This window comes from Lolium rigidum, chromosome 3 (assembly GCF_022539505.1).
Source record: "Lolium rigidum isolate FL_2022 chromosome 3, APGP_CSIRO_Lrig_0.1, whole genome shotgun sequence".
Taxonomy (NCBI): Eukaryota; Viridiplantae; Streptophyta; class Magnoliopsida; order Poales; family Poaceae; genus Lolium; species Lolium rigidum.
In genome coordinates, this window is record NC_061510.1 from 182,537,734 (window position 1) to 182,562,754 (window position 25,021).

The following is a 25,021-nucleotide window of genomic DNA, read 5'->3' on the forward strand; positions in this document are numbered from 1 at the left end:
ACATAGTGTCGATTACATTTCTAGGGACTGAATAATATGCCTCTCATAAATGTCTCTACATTTCTAGAGATGGATATATTGCCACACCAAGATGTTTCAATTAATGTTAGAGGCAAGCTAAAATGCCGCACAAAGTGCTTGTATACCTATACATACACATTTCAAGTGTATCTTAGAAGTGCCTCTATGTGTGTAGATACAAAACCTTGTGTCTTTACAAAGTGACCATATGTCAAATATAGGTATTTCTCGAAATGACTCTATGGTATAAGACACACTAGTGACACTTTTGAGACAATATGGAAAATATCTCTAGAATTATGTAAAGGCAATATAAGTGTCTCTACACGACCAAAATAGTGCCTCTACAGGCCAAATCTCTTGTAGTGATGTTTGATGTCAATATATGTGATACACTAATATTTGATGAGATGGTGCAGAGAATATATATGTATATGTATATGGTTGTTTTTGTGTGGAAAAACAAGACAAAAGGAAGCAGGAATATATTCTCCAGGCCGGATATTTGCAAAATATCCGGCCCCAAAAAATCGGCTAAGGACTTTCTGTCGAGTGGCTCAGTAACCCCCTGGATCAGGGCCAGATTTTTTCCCGGATTTTCCCAGAGGCCGGATTTCCCGGGGGGGGGGGATAATCCGGCCCTCGATTTCTCCCAACGGCTGGATTTTGGAAGGGGGTATTTATACCCCCTTCTTCCTCCTCCCCAAGCTGCTCAAATCATTGCCAAGTTCATCACCATTAGAGCCACCTCAGGAAACACAAGAATCACAAGATCTCCTCCTCCACCCAACCAAAGATCTTAATCTTTGGAGATTCGAAGGAGAAGACCCCGATCTACATCTTCACCGAAGCGATTTGCATTCCCCCCTCATATGCTTGAGGGACCCTTTGCTAGTGTTCCTCTTTTGGGAAACCCTAGTTGTTTGTAGTTGATATTGTTCTTGTTGTTATTGTTACAAATTTGGGAGCCTCCGATTTGGTTGTGGATGTGTGCCCCAAGAACCTTGTAAAGGCCCGGTTTCCGCCTCGAGGAAATCCCTTAGTGGAAGTGGTCTAGGTCTCTGTGGCGTTGCTCACAGGAGACCTGAGTGAAGCCTTCGTGGCGTTGGTCTGGCTTTCGTAGCGACCACACTCCTCCAAACGTAGACGTACCTTGTTGCAAAGGAAGGGAACTACGGGAATCAACTCCGTGTCTCCGCGTGCTCCACTCTCGGTTACCTCTATCCTATTATCCTCCCTATATATTGCCTAGCTATATAGTGCTTAGTTGTTGATCTTGTCATATAGGTAAATTCACATAGTTGCATATCTAGAGAATTTACCTTTATGTCAAGCATAAATTGAAAAAGAACTAAAAATTGGTTAGCACCTATTCACCCCCCCCCCCCTCTAGGTGCGGCATACGATCCTTTCAGGGTTGCCTTTCACTTGGATCATGTGGAAGACGACTCGAGTATACAATACATGTAGCACGGCTGGGCCTGAGGTATATCGCCGCCCACCTAGCATAAACCCTAGGTCCGCCAGTCGAATCCAATACCTTAGGTTTCGACTTTCGCCTTCAAGGGAATCCTCGAGATGGTGGAGAAGATGCGCATGTGTGGCAGGAGCTCCCATCACGAGACCTACGGCCGCGCCAACGTCGAGGCGGCCGAGAATCAACGAAAAAATAGCACGCTATTTCGACGTTATAGCGGCGCTATAGCGTATTTGAAAAGTGAACGTTGTGTTATACGTATTTGGACTGTTACAACACTAATCTCGCTATTAGCGCGCTATTTTCTATAACACTGTAGCGGCGCTATTTTCTGGAGGGAAATGGAGCACCCAACTAGCCATTTTCGGCATTTTGGCCAACGAACCGCCGAAATCTCCATTTCTAACCCTAGCTATTCAACCCGTTGGCAACCATGGAACCACATCGACAGTTTCCACTCCTCCTCACACGGCGTGTACATGTTGAAGAAGAAGAAGAATCAACATCACAACTAGAAAGAGTTGTTGCTGCAAAAAGAAAGAAAGTTTGTTAGCCTAGGAAGAAGGTGTTTCCACTTTTTCGTGATGATGAGCTGCAAGCTGCAGGTTCTTCTTCTGAATCGGGTGATGAGTCCATGCATTATCCATCTTGTTCATCTGATTTTGATTAATTACTACTTATGCGATGTTGTTGGCTCGTTAATTGTTTATCTGGACTATGCCTCTTGGCTAGTTAGTTGTGTACTTATCTTTCTTAAATCATAATTCTCCATCTAGTTCGTGACTATGGTTGTTGAATTGAAGTTACTTGTTAGACTGTGACACATCTTTGCATTTTATTGTGATCTTGACTTCATCAATTTGATTTGTTGATCATTGTGATATGGATAATCTTTTAGCTACCAAAATCCTTAGTATACATGCTATGTTTGCTTTTTTTTTGTGACAGGCTATTTTTAAAATGGAGCTATATTAGCACATTATACGTGCGTAGCGTATTTTAAAAAGCTACGTTATTTCATTTAACGCGCTATTTTTTCGTAGGTTATGATGCTATGTTAGCTGATCTGTGATAACCTATTAACATGGGTGCTCATTTGTGGGTATCGTGGACGTGTTAGTGATCACTGCTGTCATGATCTTCTTGATAGCTAACTTTTTTAGATGGTGATTTAACAGTACATGGTATGGCTCTGATCTTAGATGCAACAACAATATCTGCAAGTTGGAACAGATAGATCAAGTCACGGACGTTCTGCTTAACAAAGCTGAACTCCAGTGCACGTTATTATAAATTACAATTGAAACACATTAAACGCCAGAAATGCAATTACAAACAGTAACAGAGAAATTAACATGGCCGTGCATTTAGTTATTCTAGGCCCGCCGAGGGAAATATGGGAGTGAGGGAAAAACAATTAGGTTGGTAATTCAAAGCTTAAGAAAATCCTGCAAAAAACGTTGTGTTTGCAGGTAATGCAAAAGGTTGTTTACAGTGTCAAATGGTTGATCATTAATTTTTGAATGTGTCTTTTTATTTCTACCAAAGGGGGTGACGCTGGACCAAAGTATAATCAACAGAGCTTTCAGTAAGTATACACGAGAAAAATACCGCACTGGAAGCTATACCCTTCTCAGACAACTGAAGCGCTGGCAGCCATGTCCAGATTAGTAAGAACGTACTTTTGGCGGAAAAGCCTGGACTTCGTCATCCAATGTATTCATGTGAACTGGCCTGTAGTCCAGTCTAACCTTTTCGCCCTCCCAATAACTACATGAAACATAATGCCAAATCCTCAGACATATGAAATTATGGAATTATTCAACCAAAAAGAACTAATAAAGAGAAGATGCTGACCCTATCGTGTGCTTCAGCCACTTCTCATCATCTCTTGTCTGTGATGAAAAAGAGGAAATGCAATGTTATAAAAAAAGAAACATGTGGACCGAATGCAAAAGAGCACAAATGATGAAAAGAGCAGCAAACCTTGAAATCTTCGCGAGCATGAGCGCCCCTGCTTTCTTGGCGGGTCTCAGCTGAATACATGGTTATGCATGCATTTATTAGCAGATTTTCTAATTCTATGGTCTCTATCAAGTCTGAATTCCTGTAGAAACCAATGAAAATGAAGCGCAATTATTAGAAGCATAGAAAACAAGCTGCAGATAACAAAATATAATTTAATGAGAAAGAAACTTACCATATGAGACTTCTGTCACTGATCTTGACATCATGGAAACTTTCCTGCACTTCACTAATCATCTCACAGCCTAATAAGTTCAGAAAAAGTGAAAATTCATCATTATACAACTTTTCATATAGTTCGGAACTGGAGCTTACACGTATATGCTTCCTACTGCTAGGTGGTCTGAAGATAAATTTACAGTCAAGAAGTATACAAATGGTGTCTTCATACCTTCCGTGAGAGTTTCCTGTGTACGGAACACTGCAGCATTATTTTGCATAATACGTTGCATTTTCAGGCGGATTTTCGAAGTAGGCAGTGATCCATTTGAATTTCTCAGCTTATCCAACCAAGCGATGGTCTTCTCCCCCTCATCTTTTTCAAGAGGTTTCTGTGTCTCTCCTACAAACATGGCGCACCGTGATAGAGAATAAGCTAAGAAGAGCAACACAAGATACTAGTCAACCAGACATGAACTTGCCTGGCTTGGAAATCTCAGCAACCCTATTTGCACAAGCCCTCCCAAATACAACAATATCAAGAAGTGAATTTGCACCGAGACGATTTTGTTACCCTCCAAAACCCACCGACGGGCAATGGCTAAGCAACACGAAGAGCCGGGAGGCTCCCAAGGCCGCTTAGTGGACCCTGGCACCTCGCGTCGTCCCGCAAATCTTCCAGCCACGTCCTGGCGGTTGCTAGGGCGTGCCACCTGACCTAGACCCGATCAGGAAGGTGTTAGAGTGCTTCGATTGTTCCTGCATGGTAGACACGTAAACATTAAATACGAGCCCTATCGGCTCTAAGGTTTCCCTGTGGATCGGCTCAAGGAGCCGATCGCCCCATGGTTCACGTTGGATTTACAATGACATGGGGATCCTGCTTGATCAAAACAAAGCTAAAGCGATCCACGACAGTTTAGGGTTTTCACCGCATAACCGGAACGTCCTACGTGTGATCGGGCCTAGCAGCTACGGAAGATGATGCAAACTACCCCTACGAGAGGCCTAAAAACCAACATAACGTTGATTCCCGGAACATCCCTTGCAGGGACGGTGAACAACACCTAACGCACTACCGGATCGTCCGACCCCAGCATAAGGCCTAACTATGCAGATATTAAACTAAACCTTGCGGGGCAAGGAGCAACTATAACGGATCGGATCTACTAAGTAACGAACAAGCAAGATGCCTGGGTGTAAGGGCAGCTAGGTGTCGAGGGACGGCATTGCCACGCAGATATGCACGAGAAAGCATCAATGCAAGCCCCTAAACACCTAATGATAAATAGTACTGCTCGCCATCAACAAGGCTTCAGCACGAGCAGTACAAGGTAAACGAATAAACGTACACTGCCTAGATCGCGAGATGCGATCTAGGCAGCATGGTGCTTACCCGGAAGAAACCCTCGAAGAAAGGGGTGGCGATGCGCCTGATTTGTGTTTGTGTGAACGATGATTGTCCTTCTTTTCCGATAACCCTAGATACATATTTATAGTCCAAGGGACTTTCTAATTGAGGCGTGCACCTAACCGTGCACGGGCCAGACTCTATCTTTTTAATCTAAATACGATACGATCTACTATATTACAAATACACGGGCAGTTAAGCCCAAACTCTTAGCGCAAGGCCGCTTCGAAGATGCTCCACGTGTATGTCCTTCAAGCCCATCTTCACTTACGGCCCATCTCCTGATTTGGCCAAAATCGGGTGGTAACACATGCCCCCCTGGTTTTGATAATGATAATTGCAAAACCATCTGTCTTCTTCGAAGGGTCATGTCGTGGCAGAATCGTCGCAGTATTCTTCATGATGACGTCTTGCCTTCCCAACTGCTCTGCACGATCTAACAGCTCTGGCAACTCCCGAGTAATCGGCTCTTCTTTTTGTTCCTTCTCTTCTGAGCTATCGGCTTCTAATTAACTTGGCTGACGGCCAAAATCAAACAATCCCCAAAAGAGCCGATGGTGTCGCATCGGCCTCGACCATAAAACGAGCAAGGGCAAACCTAATTGTCCCTCCAAACGGTAACTAGCAACCTCCGTCTGAGAAAGCAAAGTCAGATCCCCAAATTCCGCCGCCCGCGCAGCTTCACGAGCTTCAGATCTCAACCGCGCCGCCCCAACTCCGCAGCGCATCAAATGGCGGAATCTTCCAACACCAACGCCATGGTCTCCGGTCTGAAGGTAATACTCCAATGCTCTTTCGCCATTAGGATTAATCTGAAGATTGAATAGAGGAACACCTGAATTAATGTTCTATTCCGTTATTAATTTTAGGTCTCCGATATCCTGTTGCCGCATCCTTCTCTCCCAAACTCCATGTGTCTTGGCCCCCGTTCTTCCGAGAGTCCTACCCATTTAATCTCCTGTGAGGCCAACAGAATCCCTTTCGTGAATCAGAATTTAGATCTGACTTCCTGGGCCGACTGCCTGCGAGCCTGGCCTAATCCTCCTGAAGGTTGGGTGGCATGGTACAATAGAGTGTCCAAAACTCATTATGCCACCTGGGAAACGATAGGGATAGCCGATGCATTGTCGTTATCACTGTCTCCTCTTGAAAAGAATGAGAACATTCTGAAAACCATCGGCTACTTTTGGTCCGACGCGCTGAACTGTTTTATGTTTGATCATGGCCCCATGACGCCAACCCTGCTGGATGTAACCATGATCACAGGCCTTGACATTGCATCCCCCAGCCCTTCTGCTTTTAAGTTGCCAAAAGTCCCTTTCACCCTCTCTTCTAAAACAGAATGCACAAGCTGGGGCGCCTACCTCAAGCGTTATATGAAAACCAAAGGCCCTGTAACCGAGAGAGAACACACGGCCTTCTTAAACTTCTGGCTGGAGCATTTCATAGTCTGCGGTCCTTCTCTCGCCCCAACTAAGAATTACCTTTCCCTGGCCTACGAACTTGCTAAAGGCACTCATCTTGGCCTTGGCAAACTGTTCCTTGGGGAGGTTTATCGATCTCTCCAGCTGATGTCGGTCAAACTGTTCTCTCAAAGGACGAGTAAAGACAGAGGGTCCCCGGTGGTTTATTCAATTATGGGCTCAGCTGTACTTTCAGAACCAAATCCCAGACTTTCCACCTTTGGCCACCTGCACTTTCCCAGATGCTGACGGGAGGGAGATCCGATGCACTAGTTATGGTCAAGCCCTGTATGGCCTTCCAGGCAGCAGGCTAATTCCTAAGGAAGCAGCAGGGTGGTTCCAGATCTTTTTCCAAGGCTTAAGCAACCCCCTGTTCTTCCCTTACACCGAACCGGAAAACTTTGAGAACCCAGTCTCCTTCCGGTTGGACAGCTTTGTCGATGACGCTAGCACCCGGCACTTGTTTTCTATCATGATCCGTCCTTGTTTTCTCCCCGTCGGCATGAGTACCTCTAACCGGATCATCAAGCCCGACTACGAGTCTTACCAACCGGTGGTAGTAGCTCGGCAACTTGGTCTCGGGCAAGTGCCCCCACACTTATTCCTTCATCACCTGACAGCGAGCAGAGCTGAACTGTCTGACATCCTTACTGGCCAAAGGTGCTACACCTTCTTTGACGCTCTAGCCATCCCAATCCCTAACAACCTCTGCTTCACCACCACTACCGATGGTTTTGAGACTTGGTGGACCATGTGGAAGACCCATGCCTTCAGAAGAGCTCTAGGACCGTCACTGAAGCAGCTTGATGCCGAACATGACACCACACATCAGGTACCATTGCATATAAATTTCTTGCGATTGTTCATAATGGTTGTCTGAAACCCTGGCTCTATCTCTTGGCAGGAACAAGATGGCCTAGAGCCCACGCAAACCGACGGCTCTCCCTTCACGTTCCTCCCACCAGCCCCGGTGGTACTCTTCTCGCCGAAACTCGCCATCCCCGAAACAAGTCATAATGCAAGGCCAGCCGATTTCACCGAAATCGGCTTCCAAAAGTAAAGCATCCTCGGGGTCGGTTGCCCCGAGCTTCCACCCAAGCGAGGAAGGCGGTGAGGAAAGTGGCTGCTAGGAAGACCCCTGAAGCGCAAAGCTCCCGTCCAAGAAAACTTGCAAGTAAGCCAACCCGTGCCTTGCTTACATTTATCCATCCTCCCGGTCCTTCACAACATGCTTATGCTTCTTCTCACAGACTTCCACCGAAGAGAACTCCAGTGAGGATGAACAGTCTAGACAGAGGGACACGAACCCGGGCAACTCCGAGAGATCCACCACACAGAGCCAGACGGACTCGCCTTCGTCGGCTAGGCAAAGGTCTACTCCCGAACCTGCTGCCACCCCAGCTCCAATTAAAGCAGGGTCCCGCGTGAAACGTCGCTGTGTCAAACGGGTTCGCAAAGGCTCACAAGTCTCCTCGCCAAGCCAGGAGATCTCAAACGTAATTACCTCACCAGTCCATGCCTCATGCCATCTCATTGCCGGCTTGCGTCGACTCACCATCTCTTTTGCAGACTAATGAGACCTCTAGCGGGGACGTTGAAGAGGTACCGAGGCCATCTACCACACTCGATTTGGCCGCCTCGACAAGTGTGGCTGGCCAAGTGGCTAACCTGGCCAAACCCGCAGCACAGCCGATTATCCCTACACCGGCCGCTCCTCCTTCTTTGGGAGAGGTAAATTCTACTCCCCTGGCCCTATCCTCTCATGTGTTGTATACTCACGTCGCTCTTGTTTGTCCGTCGGGGATGTGATCCTTCAAGCTTACTGACGTTCGATCCTGAATCCATCGAGCCAACTGTTCCCAAAGCAAGTGAAGAGCCAAGCCTTGAAATGGTCCACAGTCCTCTTCAGCGCCTCAAGGCTTTGCTCTCCTCCTCAGTTGAGATCTTGGTCGAAAATCCCGAGGCAATCAAAGGTATCCTTGATGAAATCCAGCCTCATCTCCCCGTGACACTGCGGGTGAAGCTTTGGCCAGCTGCGACCCTGTCGGCTTTTAAGTCAGGAGTGCAATCGGCTCGCCAAAGAATTACCCTTCGTCGCGCTCAGCTCCCGTTGAGAGCCGATATTGCAGAGAAATGTCAACGGCTTAACGAGAAAAAGATTGCTCTGGACGCCAAGACTGATACTTCTGCCAATAATGCGGAACTCGACACCCTGCGCAAGGAACTGGAGAGCCTTGAAGAGAAGGTGAGGATGACCAAGCAGCTTATCCAAGAGAAGGAGACCTTCATTGCCCGCTCTCGAGAGGAAGCGCAAGGCCTCACAGCCGATCTGAAAACTGATCTGGCGGAGATTCGTGCTCTGAGCGGCCAGCTGGTGACAGGCAAAGATGAAGACGACGAGACTGAGATTGCCGAAGTGGATCGTATCCGTGCCGATGCCCTTCGCGCTCTTGATGAATTTCTTCAGAAGAATTTCTCTGTGTAAGCTACTGAATGTTGTACTGAACTTGTACCTCTTGCCTTGACAGCTTGTGTGTGCATCAAAATTTGCATTTTTTTTTATATATATATTAGCCGATCGATCTCGTGAATCGGCTCCCTTGGGTACATACTCCGTGGCCTTAGCCCTTCTCTGTGTGTATGCCCCCCCAAGCCGAATCCTTCGAGTGATTGAAGATGTCGGCTTTCAACCGATTCATGATTATCTCACAACTCATCATGATAAACAGCACAACAGCGAATACACCTGGTGAGAATAATTTTAGCCGATCGCTGGGATCGGCTTCCCTTGCAGTTGTCGATCCGACTATTCATCCGGTGGAGTAGCGCCATTGAGGTTCCGGACATCTATAGCGACGCGCCATCGGCCATCCTTCTTCTTTGCAAGTACAACATTGGGACTCCATTCAGTGTACCTGCACGGCCTGAGGCATCCGGCGTCCAACATCTGCTTGATGCCCTTCTTGACTTCCTCAATCTCTTCTAGCTTGTCAGCTGGCGTAAACCCATACCCCAGCTTTCCATCGCTTGCCAGGTCAACGTTGAACACAGGCAAAGCGTATATGGAGGATAATGCTGGCCGATCGCTGAGATCGGCCTCCTTTTCCATTGTAATGCTTAATGAGGGCTTACAACTTCTTGGTCTCTTATTATGGTGACGTGACTCGCTGGAGGCGCGTTCACCACGTCTTGGGTCATAAATCTCTGACGAGATCCTGAACACTGTGTTTGTACCAGCCGACGTCTCTACATCGGCATCAGCCGATGCCTGTGCATCGGCTCTTGCCTGTTTTGGGCGCCATACTTTCTTTGGTGGGCGCGCCTTCGCCTCCAATGTTTGCTGAATTTTCACGGCCAGATCGGGCCGCGCTCTTCTCAACGTGTACAGGTACTGTGCCTCGGCTTCTTCCAGGTTTCGCAGCCGCTGCACTCTACGCTTCTGAGAGCGGCTGAGTCCATCAGGGCACCACCTTGGTCGGTGATACCTATCTTCTTCTCCATCTGACTCCTCGAAGTCTTCTTCTTGAGATGACTCGGCTCGTTTGTTAATAGGTGGGAGAGGCCCTAGGCGCTCGAACACTGAATCTACATTTGTCCTCTTTCTTTGTTGTTTGCACTCTGGGCAGTTCTCGACTGTTGGCAATCGGCTCATTCCTGAGTCCCAGCAATGTTTGAATAAGGGACAGTTCCAGTGCTTATCCACGTTGTCTTGCTCCCTTGACCTCCCTCTAGCGCAACGTTTGTACCCGTCGTTGTTTCCACCATACTGACGATACCTCCTGACTGCATCAGACCGACGATATCTTTCATCGTCCTCGTCGTAGGGCCGACGTCGGTCATACTGCTGCTCACATTTGTTGAGGAGATGCGCGGAAAGTGGGCGTTGATACCGCGTGCTTCTCACCTCCTCCTCGGTTAGGTACCGTCTATCATCATCTTGGGGCCGGTCGCGTGGAACGGCCTCTTCTTTATCTTTGCCACGAGAGTGGCTGCTCTCTGCTTTGTCTTTGCCATGGCGGATCACAAACCCTGCCATATTGGCATCAAAAGAGAACCCTGGCTCCCTTATGGAGTGGCTTAGGTCCACCATGTTGACGCCATGCGACAGACGCGTGTCTCCTTTGAGCTTGATGCTGTGAGAACGGGTCGTCTCAAAGGAGCCGATGAGCTCGGCTTCACAGATGGCCTTCAGCTCATCGTATTTCTTCTTGTGCTCCGCAGGGAGATCCTTGTATGTGATTTGCTCCTCTGCCATCTCGGGTGTCGGTGTTGACGTGGATGTTGCAGAAGACGTCCCACCGGGCGTGCCAGAATGTGTTACCCTCCAAAACCCACCGACGGGCAATGGCTAAGCAACACGAAGAGCCGGGAGGCTCCCAAGGCCGCTTAGTGGACCCTGGCACCTCGCGTCGTCCCGCAAATCTTCCAGCCACGTCCCGGCGGTTGCTAGGGCGTGCCACCCGACCTAGACCCGATCGGGAAGGTGTTAGAGTGCTTCGATTGTTCCTGCATGGTAGACACGTAAACATTAAATACGAGCCCTATCGGCTCTCGGGTTTCCTCGTGGATCGGCTCAAGGAGCCGATCGCCCCATGGTTCACGTTGGATTTACAATGACATGGGGATCCTGCTTGATCAAAACAAAGCTAAAGCGATTCACGACAGTTTAGGGTTTTCACCGCATAACCGGAACGTCCTACGTGTGATCGGGCCTAGCAGCTACGGAAGATGATGCAAACTACCCCTACGAGAGGCCTAAAAACCAACATAACGTTGATTCCCGGAACATCCCTTGCGGGGACGGTGAACAACACCTAACGCACTACCGGATCGTCCGACCCCAGCATAAGGCCTAACTATGCAGATATTAAACTAAACCTTGCGGGGCAAGGAGCAACTATAACGGATCGGATCTACTAAGTAACGAACAAGCAAGATGCTGCCCTTACACCCAGATGGGTGTAAGGGCAGCTAAGTGTCGAGGGACGGCATTGCCACGCGAGATATGCACGAGAAAGCATCAATGCAAGCCCCTAAACACCTAATGATAAATAGTACTGCTCGCCATCAACAAGGCTTCAGCACGAGCAGTACAAGGTAAACGAATAAACGTATACTGCCTAGATCGCGAGATGCGATCTAGGCAGCATGGTGCTTACCCGGAAGAAACCCTCGAAGAAAGGGGTGGCGATGCGTCTGATTTGTGTTTGTGTGAATGATGATTGTCCTTCTTTTCCGATAACCCTAGATACATATTTATAGTCCAAGGGACTTTCTAATTGAGGCGTGCACCTAACCGTGCACGGGCCAGACTCTATCTTTTTAATCTAAATACGATACGATCTACTATATTACAAATACACGGGCAGTTAAGCCCAAACTCTTAGCGCAAGGCCGCTTCGAAGATGCTCCACGTGTATGTCCTTCAAGCCCATCTTCACTTACGGCCCATCTCCTGATTTGGCCAAAATCGGGTGGTAACAGATTTGCACCATGAACAGATGCACAAGCTGCTTCCCCAGCAGCCAACAGACCAGGAATAACTGTGTCTGGGTTATCACCCCTGATATCCACTACCTAATGAGCAAACAAGCAGCACACTGATTACACCATAGGCTAATAATAATAATAATAATAATAATAATAATAATAATAGAGATCCATAATAACGACCGCACTGCATATTCAAAGCATACCTCCCCATGATAATTGGTTGGGATCCCACCCATATTATAGTGCGCAGTCGGCAACACAGGAATAGGCTCTTTCGTAACATCAACACCAGCAAAAATAGCAGCAGTTTCAGATATACCAGGAAACCTTTCTTTCAAAATTTCTGGAGGAAGATGATTAAGCTGCAGGTAGATGTGGTCCTTCAATGGTCCTGAGGTAAAAAGATAGAAATAGTAAAATCGTGATGACAACCACATATGATTACCACCCAAAGCATAAAAAAGAAAGTGCACACATACCGACACCACGACCTTCTCGAATTTCCATTGTCATAGATCTTGCAACAATGTCACGAGTTGCAAGATCTCCTTTCACAGGGGCATATCGGCAGTACATAAACTTCTCACCTTCACTGTTCCTAAGAATACCACCTTCAGCAGAGGCACCTAAAAAACAAATTATCAAACCACTAATTCAAGAAAATTTGGGTGCTTGCCTGATAATTTAATATCAACTGACAAAATATACCATGCACAAGCTAGAGTTAATAAACATGTGATTATGGTAGGATAAACAAGTTTCAGTATATAAAACCTTCAGTTATGAGGCATCCAGCACCATAAATGCCTGTAGGATGGAACTGCACAAACTCAAGATCCTGCAACTCCAACAAACAGATATAAGTATATAACCATAACATATGGTTAGAAGCTAAATCTGCTAGATTTAGTCTAAACGACTGACCTGAAGAGGTAACCCAGCACGTGCAACCATAGCATTGCCATCACCAGTACATGTGTGAGCTGAAGTAGCTGAGAAGTAAGCTCTGCCATAGCCCTGTTGAGGTTTAGAACAAGACATCATTAAGTCTGAAAAAAGGTTACTCCCTCCGTTCACAATTACTTTGAGTTCTAGGTTTAGTCAAAGTCAAACTTTGTAAAGTTTGGCTAAATATTCAGGAAAAAATATTAACATCTGCAATGTAAATTTAATAGTTTTAGAATTCGGTTGTTGATATTTTTTCCTATACTCTTGTTTAAACTTGACAAAGTTTGACTTTGACTAAACACAGGACGCGAACTAAATGAAATAGGAGGGAGTACTAGTTAAGACAGAAAGATTCTTACTCCTGTTGCTATAATAGTATTTCTTGAACGGAAACGATGAAGGGTACCGTCCTCCATGTTTAGTGCAATCACCCCCTGGCAGGTGCCTGGAGAAAATAGTATGCATTGATCAGCAGGTCATAAACATGTGGTGCAGAACAGAGGCACTATAATGATCCTGATAAATGAAGCAAGAAGAGAAAAGAAGTTTTCAGCAAGATGATAGACCTATTTATAGCCATTGAGTAACAGATTGTGTCAACATGCAAAAAGAAAAGCTTAAAAGCTGGCACTGGAAAAAGGCAGCGCATCAATGGCTTACACTTACAGAAAAATATCTTGAGCAAGTGAACAAACGCAACAGTTAATACAAAGGGACGAAATAGATCAAACAAATATGGGGCAATTGAAGACTGTTCTTCACCATATGGAAATTACGCAAATCTACACCATGTAGTAGAGTATTGCACAATGATTCAAGATTTTTAAAAAATAAGCATATCTTGGACCTTGGATAGTACCAGGACACCCAAATAAATTAGTACCTTCCTTGTCCATGATAAGATCCAACGCAAAATATTCAACAAAAAACTGAGTATTGTGCTTCATTGCTTGACCATAAAGGGTGTGTACCATAGCATGCCCAGTTCTGTCAGCAACACAAGCGCATCGATAGGCATGGCCACCTGAAGATTAATTAGAAACAGAGAAAGAACAATAAGAAACATGTTACAGCTGCATATTTGCAAGCTCAAAATGATGATGGAAGACAAAATACCTTTTCCAAAATCTAAGCTTTGACCTCCAAAAGCACGTTGATAAATTTTCCCATCTTCGGTTCTGGAAAATGGTAATCCATAGTTCTCAAGCTCTATAACAGCTTTTGATGCTTCTCTACACATATACTGGATAGCATCTTGGTCACCTGGAATGAATAAGAATAGCAGGTTAAAACCTAAAGATCAAAGGAGTCAAATAAAAAAATAAGCTAACCTCTTGAAACATTGTCATGCATTTCTTAAATTGTTCCTCCTAAACTTACCAAGCCAATCACTTCCTTTGACTGTATCATACATATGCCACCTCCAGTCATCTTCAGTCATGTTTCCAAGAGCGGCGTTTATACCTCCCTGAATTCTGAAGTGTTAATAGCGAAAGACAAAAACACATAGAGCATTCTCCTGCAGGCAGGAGTGCACAACAAAACATATAAATCATCATCCATATATGTACAACAAAGCCTTGAATCTTATACTCACCTACAAGACTAAGTACAAATTTTCCCAAATGCTCAGCGAGTTTATATATTGATCCATCGGGAGTGAGAATGATGGAACAATCAAAAGTATAGGGTGTGGAACTATAGATAACTTTAATTAGAAATATAATAACGATTAAAATGGACACAAAATAAACTAAACTATTGGGAAGGAAATATAAGAATGCACAAAGTTAACAGATGACCATCCCATAACAAACTTCAAGCGGCTTCAAACCTAAGTTACAAAAGGACAATAATCATGCAAGTACCACCGTTGTCCAAAGTTCCGATTTCTTAATCTACTTTAATACAGGTAAACCACGTACGGATTCATGACTTCGTTCTGACATGAACGCCCAGTGAGCAAGCATAAAACATGAAATTTCCAAAATAAAGAATAACAATCTGAAAGTGGTACCATTGTACACACTTCAAGTCTACCAAACTTCTTATGCTGAATTGATCAAATTGCAGTCTAATTAAACAGATCTTCAAGTTTGCAGCTTGCATTTTACACAGAATACACCAGCCGGTCTGACCAGGACAAACAGAAAAGCAGGTGGCCCAATACCTGTGCTGCCACAGTATGTGACCGTGTGGGGAACAGCTTGGTGATGCAGGCAGTGTTGAACCCAAGCTCTGCGAGCCCAATCGCCGCCCTCAGCCCAGCACCTCCAGCTCCGACCACAACCGCATCGTATGTGTGATCCACCACCGTGTAGGTCTGCAATTACAAGCACAAACCCCAGTCCATTATCATTGGAATCTCATAGCACAACAATTGTGAAATCGATTGAAGCAAATCATGTAGCATCATGTTAAATCTTACCGTAGTGGTCCAACTACACAAGACTATCACCAAAACTGTTCCCGGATAGTTTGCCCATTTTATATAAATAAAATACACTTCAAAACGAGGGTGTCACCATCGCCGACCGCATCACGACCACGGATGACGGATCAAGACATTACTACACCAAATAGGGCCAAGAAATGTGGGTGTAGCCTAGATGCGATGAATCGAGGGGAGGAGGTGGTGGAAGCGATGAGTTACCGAGGTAGTAGATGAAAATCGCCTGGAGGTGGCGGCCTTGGCCTCCCTGAGGCCCCGCGACACGCAGCTGCGCCACATCTCGCAGATCGGGAACGGCCCCTCGCGCACGCGGATGTAGCCATGTAGGTTTCGGCTCGGGCATGTGGGTGGGTGGAGGGAAGGAGCACGGGAGGGAGATGGAAGGAAGGAAGGCGGCTCCGGTAGGCGGCGAGGCGTGTGGAGTGGTGGGGAACGAGAAGGGGAGTGCGCGCGCACTCCCTTGTCTTACCGAGATTGTCAATTTCAAACACTAAACCACTTGGTATAAAATACAGACATACAAATAAAACCAATTACATTCTTGCTTCACCGCCCTCGCGTGAATCGCCGTCCTATTAGTTCAGAGTTAGTATTCAGCTACGTCACTCTGTCGATTAGGCAAAAAGTAGTCCTTCATGTGGTCAAAGATTTTCTTCAAGCGTTTAATCGGAACAAAATAAAGTAAAAGGTGATCTGGTTGAATCTAGTTCTCTTATTTGTACGTGCAGCAGATCCTCGGGAAAAATAAAAGCAAAGCTAATAACACAGCTTATAATCGAACTATCACATCAGGACTCACTTTTAGATTTTCGTCAAGAAGCAGTAAAGACTTAAAAGGACATATTTCTACGCATTATTAAGCAAAAATATATATACTGTATACACTATGAATTAGCTTAGCTAAACAAGTACCAAAAGATGATGTACAAAACATAGTTACTTCTACGTGTTGATCATAGCTGACAAGCTAGTGACAAACTAACAACATGATCTACTTTGGATGAAATGTATCACCATTCAGGATGTGTTATTGACTGCTGACTAGGGGACAAGGAAATTTTCACCGTCCTTCGTATTGAGAATAGATGAGATGCTTCACAAAAGTCGATCCAGTTGCAAAATAACAATTCTGGTGAAACTATGCTTGGACATTTTCAAAATAACAATCGCCCTTGTTGTGAGTGTTGAGTTTTCTTTTTTCGGTGCCGCTGCTCGTTTGAGCGAGCCTCCTCCATGTAAATTTTATTCCTTCTTCCTTAACGCTTAAGCAGTGCTCCTTTTGTTCACCGTCGAAAAAAACATATCATTAGGTGTGAATAAGATTTGAACCAGAAGAAACATGCAGCTGAGTACAAGTACATATAAATAAGATTATTTTAAAATGGTTAGATGTTTTATTTATTTTGTATTTTTAAATGGCTAAAAGGTGACTTTTGTGAAGAAACTAAGTAAAATAGTAGTAAATTACACCATACTGAAAAGCAAAGTTTGTGTTGTAATTCTCCTTTTTTTCCTAGCTATTTTATTGCTACCTCTATTCTAAAATATAAGTCTTTTTATAAAGCTACACTAGCTTTCTAAAAAGACTTATATTCCGGAACTGAAGTAATACATAAATGCGTAATTACTTGAAGTAATTCAAATTTGGACTACAAGTATGTGAACTAATATTCATTAAATTTTATTCAAGTATGTACAAATTTAGGGAAGATCTAGAAGAAGATGAAAAATTCTGAAGCTTGCTATGGAAATTTATGAGTGGTATTTGCATGTCATTATTGATAAATTAAAATAATGTGTATAAATATTACTAAAAATATGCAACTTGCCATGGTACAAAGAGTAAAACAGACCTCAATGCAAAATGGGGGACGTACGACATACGGCTGATTGCCGTTTAATAGTAAAGATATGTAAGCCACGGTACCCAAAATGCACATATGGCTAACCTTTGTTTTTGCTTGACCTAGCCACCTCGAGCTCGTATCCAACAAATCTTGCTCACCGCAGCTGCATCGAAATCACATTAAGCAATCTCACAGCGTACAACGTGCAGGTCTAAATGCAACTTAGGAGCAACAATCCACCCAACCAATCGAGTGAGGCAAAGTGAGTCGTTTCTGGTTGTGTATCCCTAAAAAATTCTACTTTCTACATCGAATAATATGATTCCAAAATGCACACAGAGTCTTTCAGAGTGAGAAAATTCGACAGATCCATTCAGAAAAATTTCACTATCAAGGTAGTGAAATACTAATAAGCCTGATACCAACTTAGTACAGCAGTAGATGCTATGGATCCGTAGCAATAAGCCTGATAGCAACTTAGTAGTAGATGCTATGTATCCGATCTTAGATAAGCATGCAACAGAAAATGGAAGTTGCAACACATAGTAGATAAGTTCCAGAAACTATGTGTAACAAAGTTCAAGTTCAGTGCACATCACAGAAATTTGAACTTACATATACGGAAATAATCGCATGGACATGCATTTGGTGACGCCATGAGCAAACAAAGGAGTACAGCAAAAGAAGATCAGGAATTCAAAGCTTAACAAAAGCCCACAAAACACAGACTGAACAACCATTGCGTTTGCAGGTAATGCAATAGGTTATTTACAGTATCAAATAACTCATCAAAATTTTGTCTGTCTTTATTTCTACTGAAGGGTAACACATATATCATCAGAAGCTTTCAGTAAGTTTACGCCAGACAGGGAGAGTATATTGGCTATTGGTGATGAAATTACAATTCCCAAAAGCTTTGAGAGAATTGATGGTCCCTGATTTATTGCAACTCGGAGAATACCACACCGTAAGCTATACCCTTCTCAAACAACCGAAGCAATGGCAGCCATGTCCAGATTAGTAAACACGAGCTTTTGGCGGAAAAGCCTCGACTTCATCATCCAAGGTATTCATGTGAACTGGCCTGTAGTCTAGTCTAACCTTTTCATCCTCCCAATACCTATATAAAACATAGTGTCAGATTCTCGATATATGAAATGATTCATGCATTCAACAACGGAGAACTAATAAAGAGAACACACTAACCCTATCGTGTGCTTCATCCACTTCTCGTCGTCTCTTGTCTGTGATGAAAAAAGGGAAATGGAAGTTACAAAATTTGATGCAGACACAAAAGAGCACAAATAATGAGAAGAGCAGCAAACCTTGAAATCTTCGCGAGCATGAGCACCCCTGCTTTCTTGGCGAGCCTCAGCTGAATACATGGTTATGCATGCATTTATTAGAAGATTTTCTAATTCTATGGTCTCGATCAAGTCTGAATTCCTGCAGAAACCAATGAGAATGATGCTTAATTAGTAGAAACACAGAAAATAAGCTGCAGATAACATCTAATGAGAAAGACTAACCATATGAGACTTCTGTCACTGATCTTCACATCATGGAAACTTTCCTGTGCTTTACTAATCAGCTCACAACCTAATAAGTTCAAAGAACAATGAAAGACATCATTACTGAATGTTTCATACACTTTGGTACTGGAGTATACATGTTTGCTTCATGCTGCTAGCTAGGCTCAAGATAAATTTACATTAAAATTATACAAATGGTGTCTGCATACCTTCCTTGAGAGTTTCCTCAGTACGGAACACGGCAGCATTATTTTGCATAACACGTTGCATGTTGAGGCGGATCTTCGAAGTAGGCAATGATCCATTTGAGTTTCTCAGCTTATCCAACCAAGCGATGGTCTTCTCTCCCGCATCATTTTCAAGAGGTTTCTGTGTCGCTCCTATGAAATGTAGTGCACATTGGAAGAGAGTAAGGTACGAAGAGTAAAACAGCTAAAGAAGTACTAGTCAACTAAATATGAACTTGCCTGGCTTGGAAATCTCAGCAACCCTATTTGCACAAGCCCTCCCAAATACAACAATGTCGAGAAGTGAATTTGCACCAAGACGGTTTGCGCCATGGACAGATGCACAAGCTGCTTCTCCAGCAGCCAACAGGCCAGGAATAACATTGTCTGGGTTATCGCCCTTGATATCAACCACCTAATGGGCAACCAGCAGGACATTGGTTACAACATAGGCAGAAAATAACAATAGAACTACATAATAACAGCTGTACTGCATACCTCCCCATGATAATTTGTCGGGATCCCACCCATATTATAGTGCACAGTTGGCAACACAGGAATAGGCTCTTTGGTGACATCAACACCAGCAAAAATAGCAGCAGTTTCAGATATACCAGGAAGCCTTTCTTTCAGAACTTCTGGAGGAAGATGATTAAGGTGCAGGTAGATATGGTCCTTCAATGGTCCTGAGGTAACAGGATAGAAATAGTAAGAACTATGATAACAACCACATCAGATGGCCACCTAAAGCATAAGACGGGACAATGCACACATACCGACACCACGCCCTTCTCTAATTTCCATTGTCATAGATCTTGAGACAACATCACGAGATGCAAGATCTTTTGCAGTAGGGGCATATCGTTCCATGAACCTCTCACCTTCACTGTTCCTAAGAATACCACCTTCACCCCGGGAACCTGAAAACAAATGACCGAAACAGTGCTTTAAGAAGATTTGTGCCTGATATTTCAATACCAACTGAAGAAATATACCATGCACAAGCTAGAGTTAATGAACGTTATTACGGTAGGATAAACAAGGACAAGTATATAAAACCTTCAGTTATGAGGCATCCAGCACCATAAATGCCTGTAGGATGGAACTGCACAAACTCAAGATCCTGCAAATTCAACAAACAGATATAAGTATATAACCATATCATATGGTGACGAAGCTAAATCCGCTAGATTTACTCTCAAAGACTGACCTGAAGGGGTAACCCAGCACGTGCAACCATAGCATTGCCATCGCCAGTGCATGTGTGAGCTGAAGTGGCTGAGAAGTAAGCTCTGCCATAACCCTGTTAAGGTTTAAAACATGACATGGTTATATACTTGCATTAAATCGAGAACAAAAGGGTACGTAGTTTAAGACAGGTAGTAGTTCAGACAAAAGAGTCTCACTCCTGTTGCTATAATAGTATTTGTTGAACGGAAACGGTGAAGGGTGCCGTCCTCCATATTTAGTGCAATTACCCCCTGGCAGGTGCCTGGAAAATGAGTATCCATTAATAAGCAGTGTTTTAAACATGCGGTGCAGGACATAGACACTATCATGACTCCTGATAAATGAAGCAGGAAGCGAAAAGTAGTTGTCAATGAGATGATAGAGCTAATTATAGCCATTGAAAGAGTCTATTAGACAAAAGTTACTACCATGTACCAGACTGTGCCAACATACAAAAGAAAGGCTTAGCAGCTGACACTTAAAAAGGCAGTACATTAATGGCTTAACATTAGTAGAAAAAATAATATGTGCAGCAACTGAACAAGCACAACAGTTACAAACAAAGGAAAGAGTAGGATCAAACAAATATCTGCACCAAAGTATACCAAAGAGCAAAGTAAGTTAACAATAATGGGGGCAATTGAAAACTGTTCTCCATATCAAAGTCATGCAAATCTACACCATGTAGTAGAGCAATGCATAATGATTCAGGACAAAAAAAATAAACATGTCTTGGGCCTTCAATAGTACCAGGACACGACAAATAAATAAAGTACCTTCCTTGTCCATAATAAGGTCCAACGCAAAATATTCAACAAAAAACTGAGTATTGTGCTTCATTGCTTGACCATAAAGTGTGTGTAGCATAGCATGCCCAGTTCTGTCAGCAGCACAGGCGCATCGATAGGCCTGGCCACCTGAAGATTAATTAGACACAGAAAGAACGATAAGAAAATATGTTACAGCTGCATATTAACAACCTCAAAATGATGATGGAAGACAAGATACCTTTTCCAAAGTCTAAGCTTTGGCCTCCAAAAGCACGCTGATAAATCTTCCCGTCTTCAGTTCTAGAAAATGGTAATCCATAGTTCTCAAGCTCTATAACAGCTTTTGGTGCTTCTCTACACATATACTGGATAGCATCTTGGTCACCTGAAGATGAACAAGAATAGCATGTCAAAGCCTCAAAATCAAAGGAGTCAAATAAAAATATAAGCTAAGCTGTTGAAACATAGGCATGCACTTCTTATATTGTTTCTCCATGTAAACTTACCAAGCCAATCACTTCCTTTGACTGTATCATACATGTGCCACCTCCAGTCATCTTCGCTCATGTTTCCAAGAGCGGCGTTTATACCTCCCTGCATTCTTAAGTGTTAATAGCGAATGGAAAAACACATAGAGCATTCTACAGCAGGCAGCAGTGCACAACAGAACATACAGACCATCATATAGAGATGTACAGAAAAACCTTGAATCTTATACCTCACCTGCAAGACTAAGTACAAATTTTCCCACATGCTCAGTGAATTTATATTTTTATCCCTTGAGGGTGAGAATGATGAAACAATCAAAAGTATAGAGTTTAAACTATAGAAAACTTTAACTAGCAATATATTAACAATTTGAATAGATAGAAAATAAGCTAAACTATCGGAAAGAAAATGTAAGAATGCACAAATTAAACAGATGATCATCGGGCTTGAACCCTAAGTTACAAAAGGACAATAATAATGCAAATACCAAACGGTTGTCCCAATTTCTGAATCTACTTTAATACAAGTAACCATGGATGGATTCATGACTTTATTCTTACAGGAAGAGTCAGTAAGCAAGCAAAAAAAAAATGATATTCCTAAACTGAATATGTATCCATAATAGAGAATAACAAGCTGAAAGTGATACAATTTTACAAACTGCATGTCTTCACCGAAGTTCAACTTCGATTGATCACAACAATGAATCATGAAATCGTGAAGTCCTAAACTACTAGTCATGTAAGTGTTGTTTCTAAATGGATTCCAGTTACCGAACACACTGTTGTATGAGAAGTTCTGAATGTAGAAGCTGATACCTCCATGGAAGTAGCATATACACTGATGCATCATATAGTTTAATGTCGAAATACCTTCTATTCTTTTGAACATGACACTACACCACTTACAAGTCTGTGCATTTAAAATACAGTAGTATGGATGGAACTTCTAGTGGGACAACTGCTACATCCTGTTATCCAAAATTCTTTTGAACATGACACTACACCACTTACAAGTCTGTGCATTTAAAATACAGTAGTATGGATGCAACTTCTAGCGGGACAAGTGGTGCATCCTGTCATCCAAAATTCTTTGCATGAATAAATCAAGTGGCAGCATCCGCAGATCAGATTTGAAGCCCCACATATGCTAAGCAGGCAGTCTGATTAAAACAATCTTCTAGCGTGCAGCTTGCATTACACAACAGAATACACCAGTCGTTTGATCAAGACAAACGGAAAAGGCAGGTGGTGCAGTACCTGTGCTGCCACGGTGTGTGACCGCGTGGGGAAGAGCTTGGTGATGCAGGCAGTGTTGAACCCGTGCTCCGAGAGCCCAATCGCCGCCCTGAGCCCAGCGCCTCCAGCCCCGACCACGACCGCATCGTAGGTGTGGTCCACCACCGTGTAGGACTGCAATCGCAAGCACAAACCCTAGTCCATTATCATCGGAATCTCAATAATCAAAAATCACGAAATCGATTGAAAAAGCAAATCATGTGGCATCTGATCCGGCGGTGCGTGCTGCGATTCAACCCACGGGAACCACGTTAAATCCTACTCCGTCGGTCGAACTAAGCGGGTACTGGGACCGAAATTGTTCCCGGGTATGCAATCCATTTTTATATAAATAAAATACACTTCGAAACGACGAGGGTATCACTATCGCGGACCGCATCACGACCACGGATCAAGACATTGCTACACGAAAAAGGGTTAGAAAAAGCGGGTGCGGCCTAGATGCGACGAATCGAGGGGAGGCGGCGGCGGCGGAGGGGATGAGTTACCCCGGCAGTAGATGAGAGGCGCCTGGAGGCGGCTGCGGCGGCGGCCTTGGCCTCCCTGAGGCCCCGCGACACGCAGCTGCGCCACATCTCGCAGATCGGGGCGGCCCCTCGCGCGCGCCGGCGTAGGGTTCGGCTCGGGCGTGTGGTGGGGTGGAGAGGAGGAGCACGGGAGGGAGGGGGAGGAAGGAAGGCGGCTCCGGTAGGCGGCGATGCGTGGGGTGGTGGGGTGGGCCAAGTGGCTCCTTCTTTCTGAGAGTTTTTAGGGGTAGGCGACTACCGGACGGGTTTGGCCTCGAGGTTGCCCCGCTTTTAACGATCCTGCCACTCTTGGGTTTTCCCTGTTCATTCGTGATTTATTCACACATTGGAAAACGAGGCTTGTGGATTTAAGAGCATCTCAACTCCTAAATACTAGTCGGTAGCATATATGCCGGTTATATATTAGGGTCACCGTTCACACATACGAGCTAAAAGTCTTGAAACGGTCACACCGGTTGTCCCCTAAACCAACTTCCAATAGAAAAAGAAGGAGAGAGAAGAGAGAGGAATGTGTGGTTCTGGGAGTTTATTTGAATTCATATGGGCCAGATATAAGGGAATATGAGGTGGAGTTGTTTTAGAGTTTGTGTCGGCGTGCCCGACAGTCTTCCCTCCTATATGGTTCTTTTGGGATTTGTCGATGTTTGTATTGGGCTCGGGATGACGTGGATTTCTATTGAGACAGCCGGTGTGAGCACTTTATCTCACTAGAACCCCCAAATCGGTGCCGGCTACGATTTGGGGATCCTCGGTGGAGATGCTCTAAGAAATGAAGTCACGAAATTTATTTCTATGTCCATTCCTAGATGGTATCTTTTTCTGTTGTGGCTGTAAGAAATGAAGTCGCGAAATTTATAACTATGTATCAATAATATGTCATCCTTTTGGAAACGGTGGGTAAGTCTGGAGACATCTAACCCTTCGTTGTGTCACTAGGGACGGGCCAGGAAAGTTACCAAAAAAAGGCAATTGTATGTAAGAAAATTTGGAGCGGTTATAAAGGTAAATTTTGTTTAATTTGGGGGTCAAATCTACGTACTGACTAAGGGTTTTAAAAAATCCACCTTGATGGGTCCATTTCCCCAGCCTACCCACGCCTGGATATGTCGTGTGTCATTGTTAGTTTGTACCATCTGTGATGAAACCATGATATATTTGACACAACAAAATAAATGACAGTCTAGTGCGAAGAATAAACACATTGTTTTTTTATGAGATGGTAAAGTTCTCGTGTTCTTGTGAGAACTAAGGTTTGGAAGAGGAGTGTGGGCCTTTTTATCAAATCCTTCATAAACTGAGGGTAGTATCGGGGAATTAGGATCTTTCTCTTGTTAAATCTCGCCATTTCTACTTGCCTTATCTTTGTGGTGTAAGATTCCTATTGCTTGTGTTCTTCATTTCAAAAGGTTTCGACATGTAAATCCTTATTTTTCTTTTGATCTGGTATATTCTTTGTCATATGTGGTGTTAGCTTAGGATCTCGTTTGCTATTAGTATCTTTTGACTAGGTTTGGTCATGTAGAGTTGTTTTTGCATATGAGACAGCGTATATATGCTTTTTTGATGTGTGGATGGTGCTTTTGTAAGTATGTTGTTGATGTGAAATACTTGAGAACATGTTGCTTAACGAATCAATGCATAGGTCATGTGAC

At 44.0% G+C, this 25,021-nt stretch overlaps 1 protein-coding gene and 1 pseudogene across 1 annotated transcript; both read right to left on the minus strand.

Moving 5' to 3' along the window:
- Positions 1–3,165: 3,165 nt before the first annotated feature.
- On the minus strand, positions 3,166–15,728 carry LOC124702797 (annotated as a pseudogene).
- Positions 15,729–18,022: 2,294 nt separating this feature from the next.
- On the minus strand, positions 18,023–23,454 carry LOC124702796 (succinate dehydrogenase [ubiquinone] flavoprotein subunit, mitochondrial-like). The gene is made up of 16 exons (XM_047234960.1): positions 23,331–23,454; positions 22,804–22,956; positions 21,562–21,649; positions 21,294–21,440; positions 21,062–21,202; positions 20,462–20,547; positions 20,266–20,358; positions 20,115–20,178; positions 19,832–19,975; positions 19,554–19,741; positions 19,296–19,470; positions 19,038–19,208; positions 18,826–18,895; positions 18,622–18,742; positions 18,503–18,540; positions 18,023–18,416 (listed from the first exon to the last, which is right to left on the minus strand). Exons 1-16 carry the CDS (start codon positions 23,415–23,417, stop codon positions 18,314–18,316), a joined length of 1,869 nt encoding a protein of 622 aa, XP_047090916.1. The 5' UTR covers positions 23,418–23,454; the 3' UTR covers positions 18,023–18,313.
- Between the last annotated feature and the right edge of the window lie 1,567 nt (positions 23,455–25,021).

Bases quoted from the DNA above. Each gene is read 5' to 3' on its own strand.
- LOC124702796 (XM_047234960.1), bottom strand. From the start codon at position 23,417: ATGTGGCGCAGCTGCGTGTCGCGGGGCCTCAGGGAGGCCAAGGCCGCC. The intron at 19,209-19,295 runs GCAAGTTCATAT...TACATTTCATAG, and splicing joins TGCTGAGATTTCCAAGCCAG to GAGCGACACAGAAACCTCTT. The intron at 18,896-19,037 runs GTATGCAGACAC...TGAACTTATTAG, and splicing joins TGAGGAAACTCTCAAGGAAG to GTTGTGAGCTGATTAGTAAA.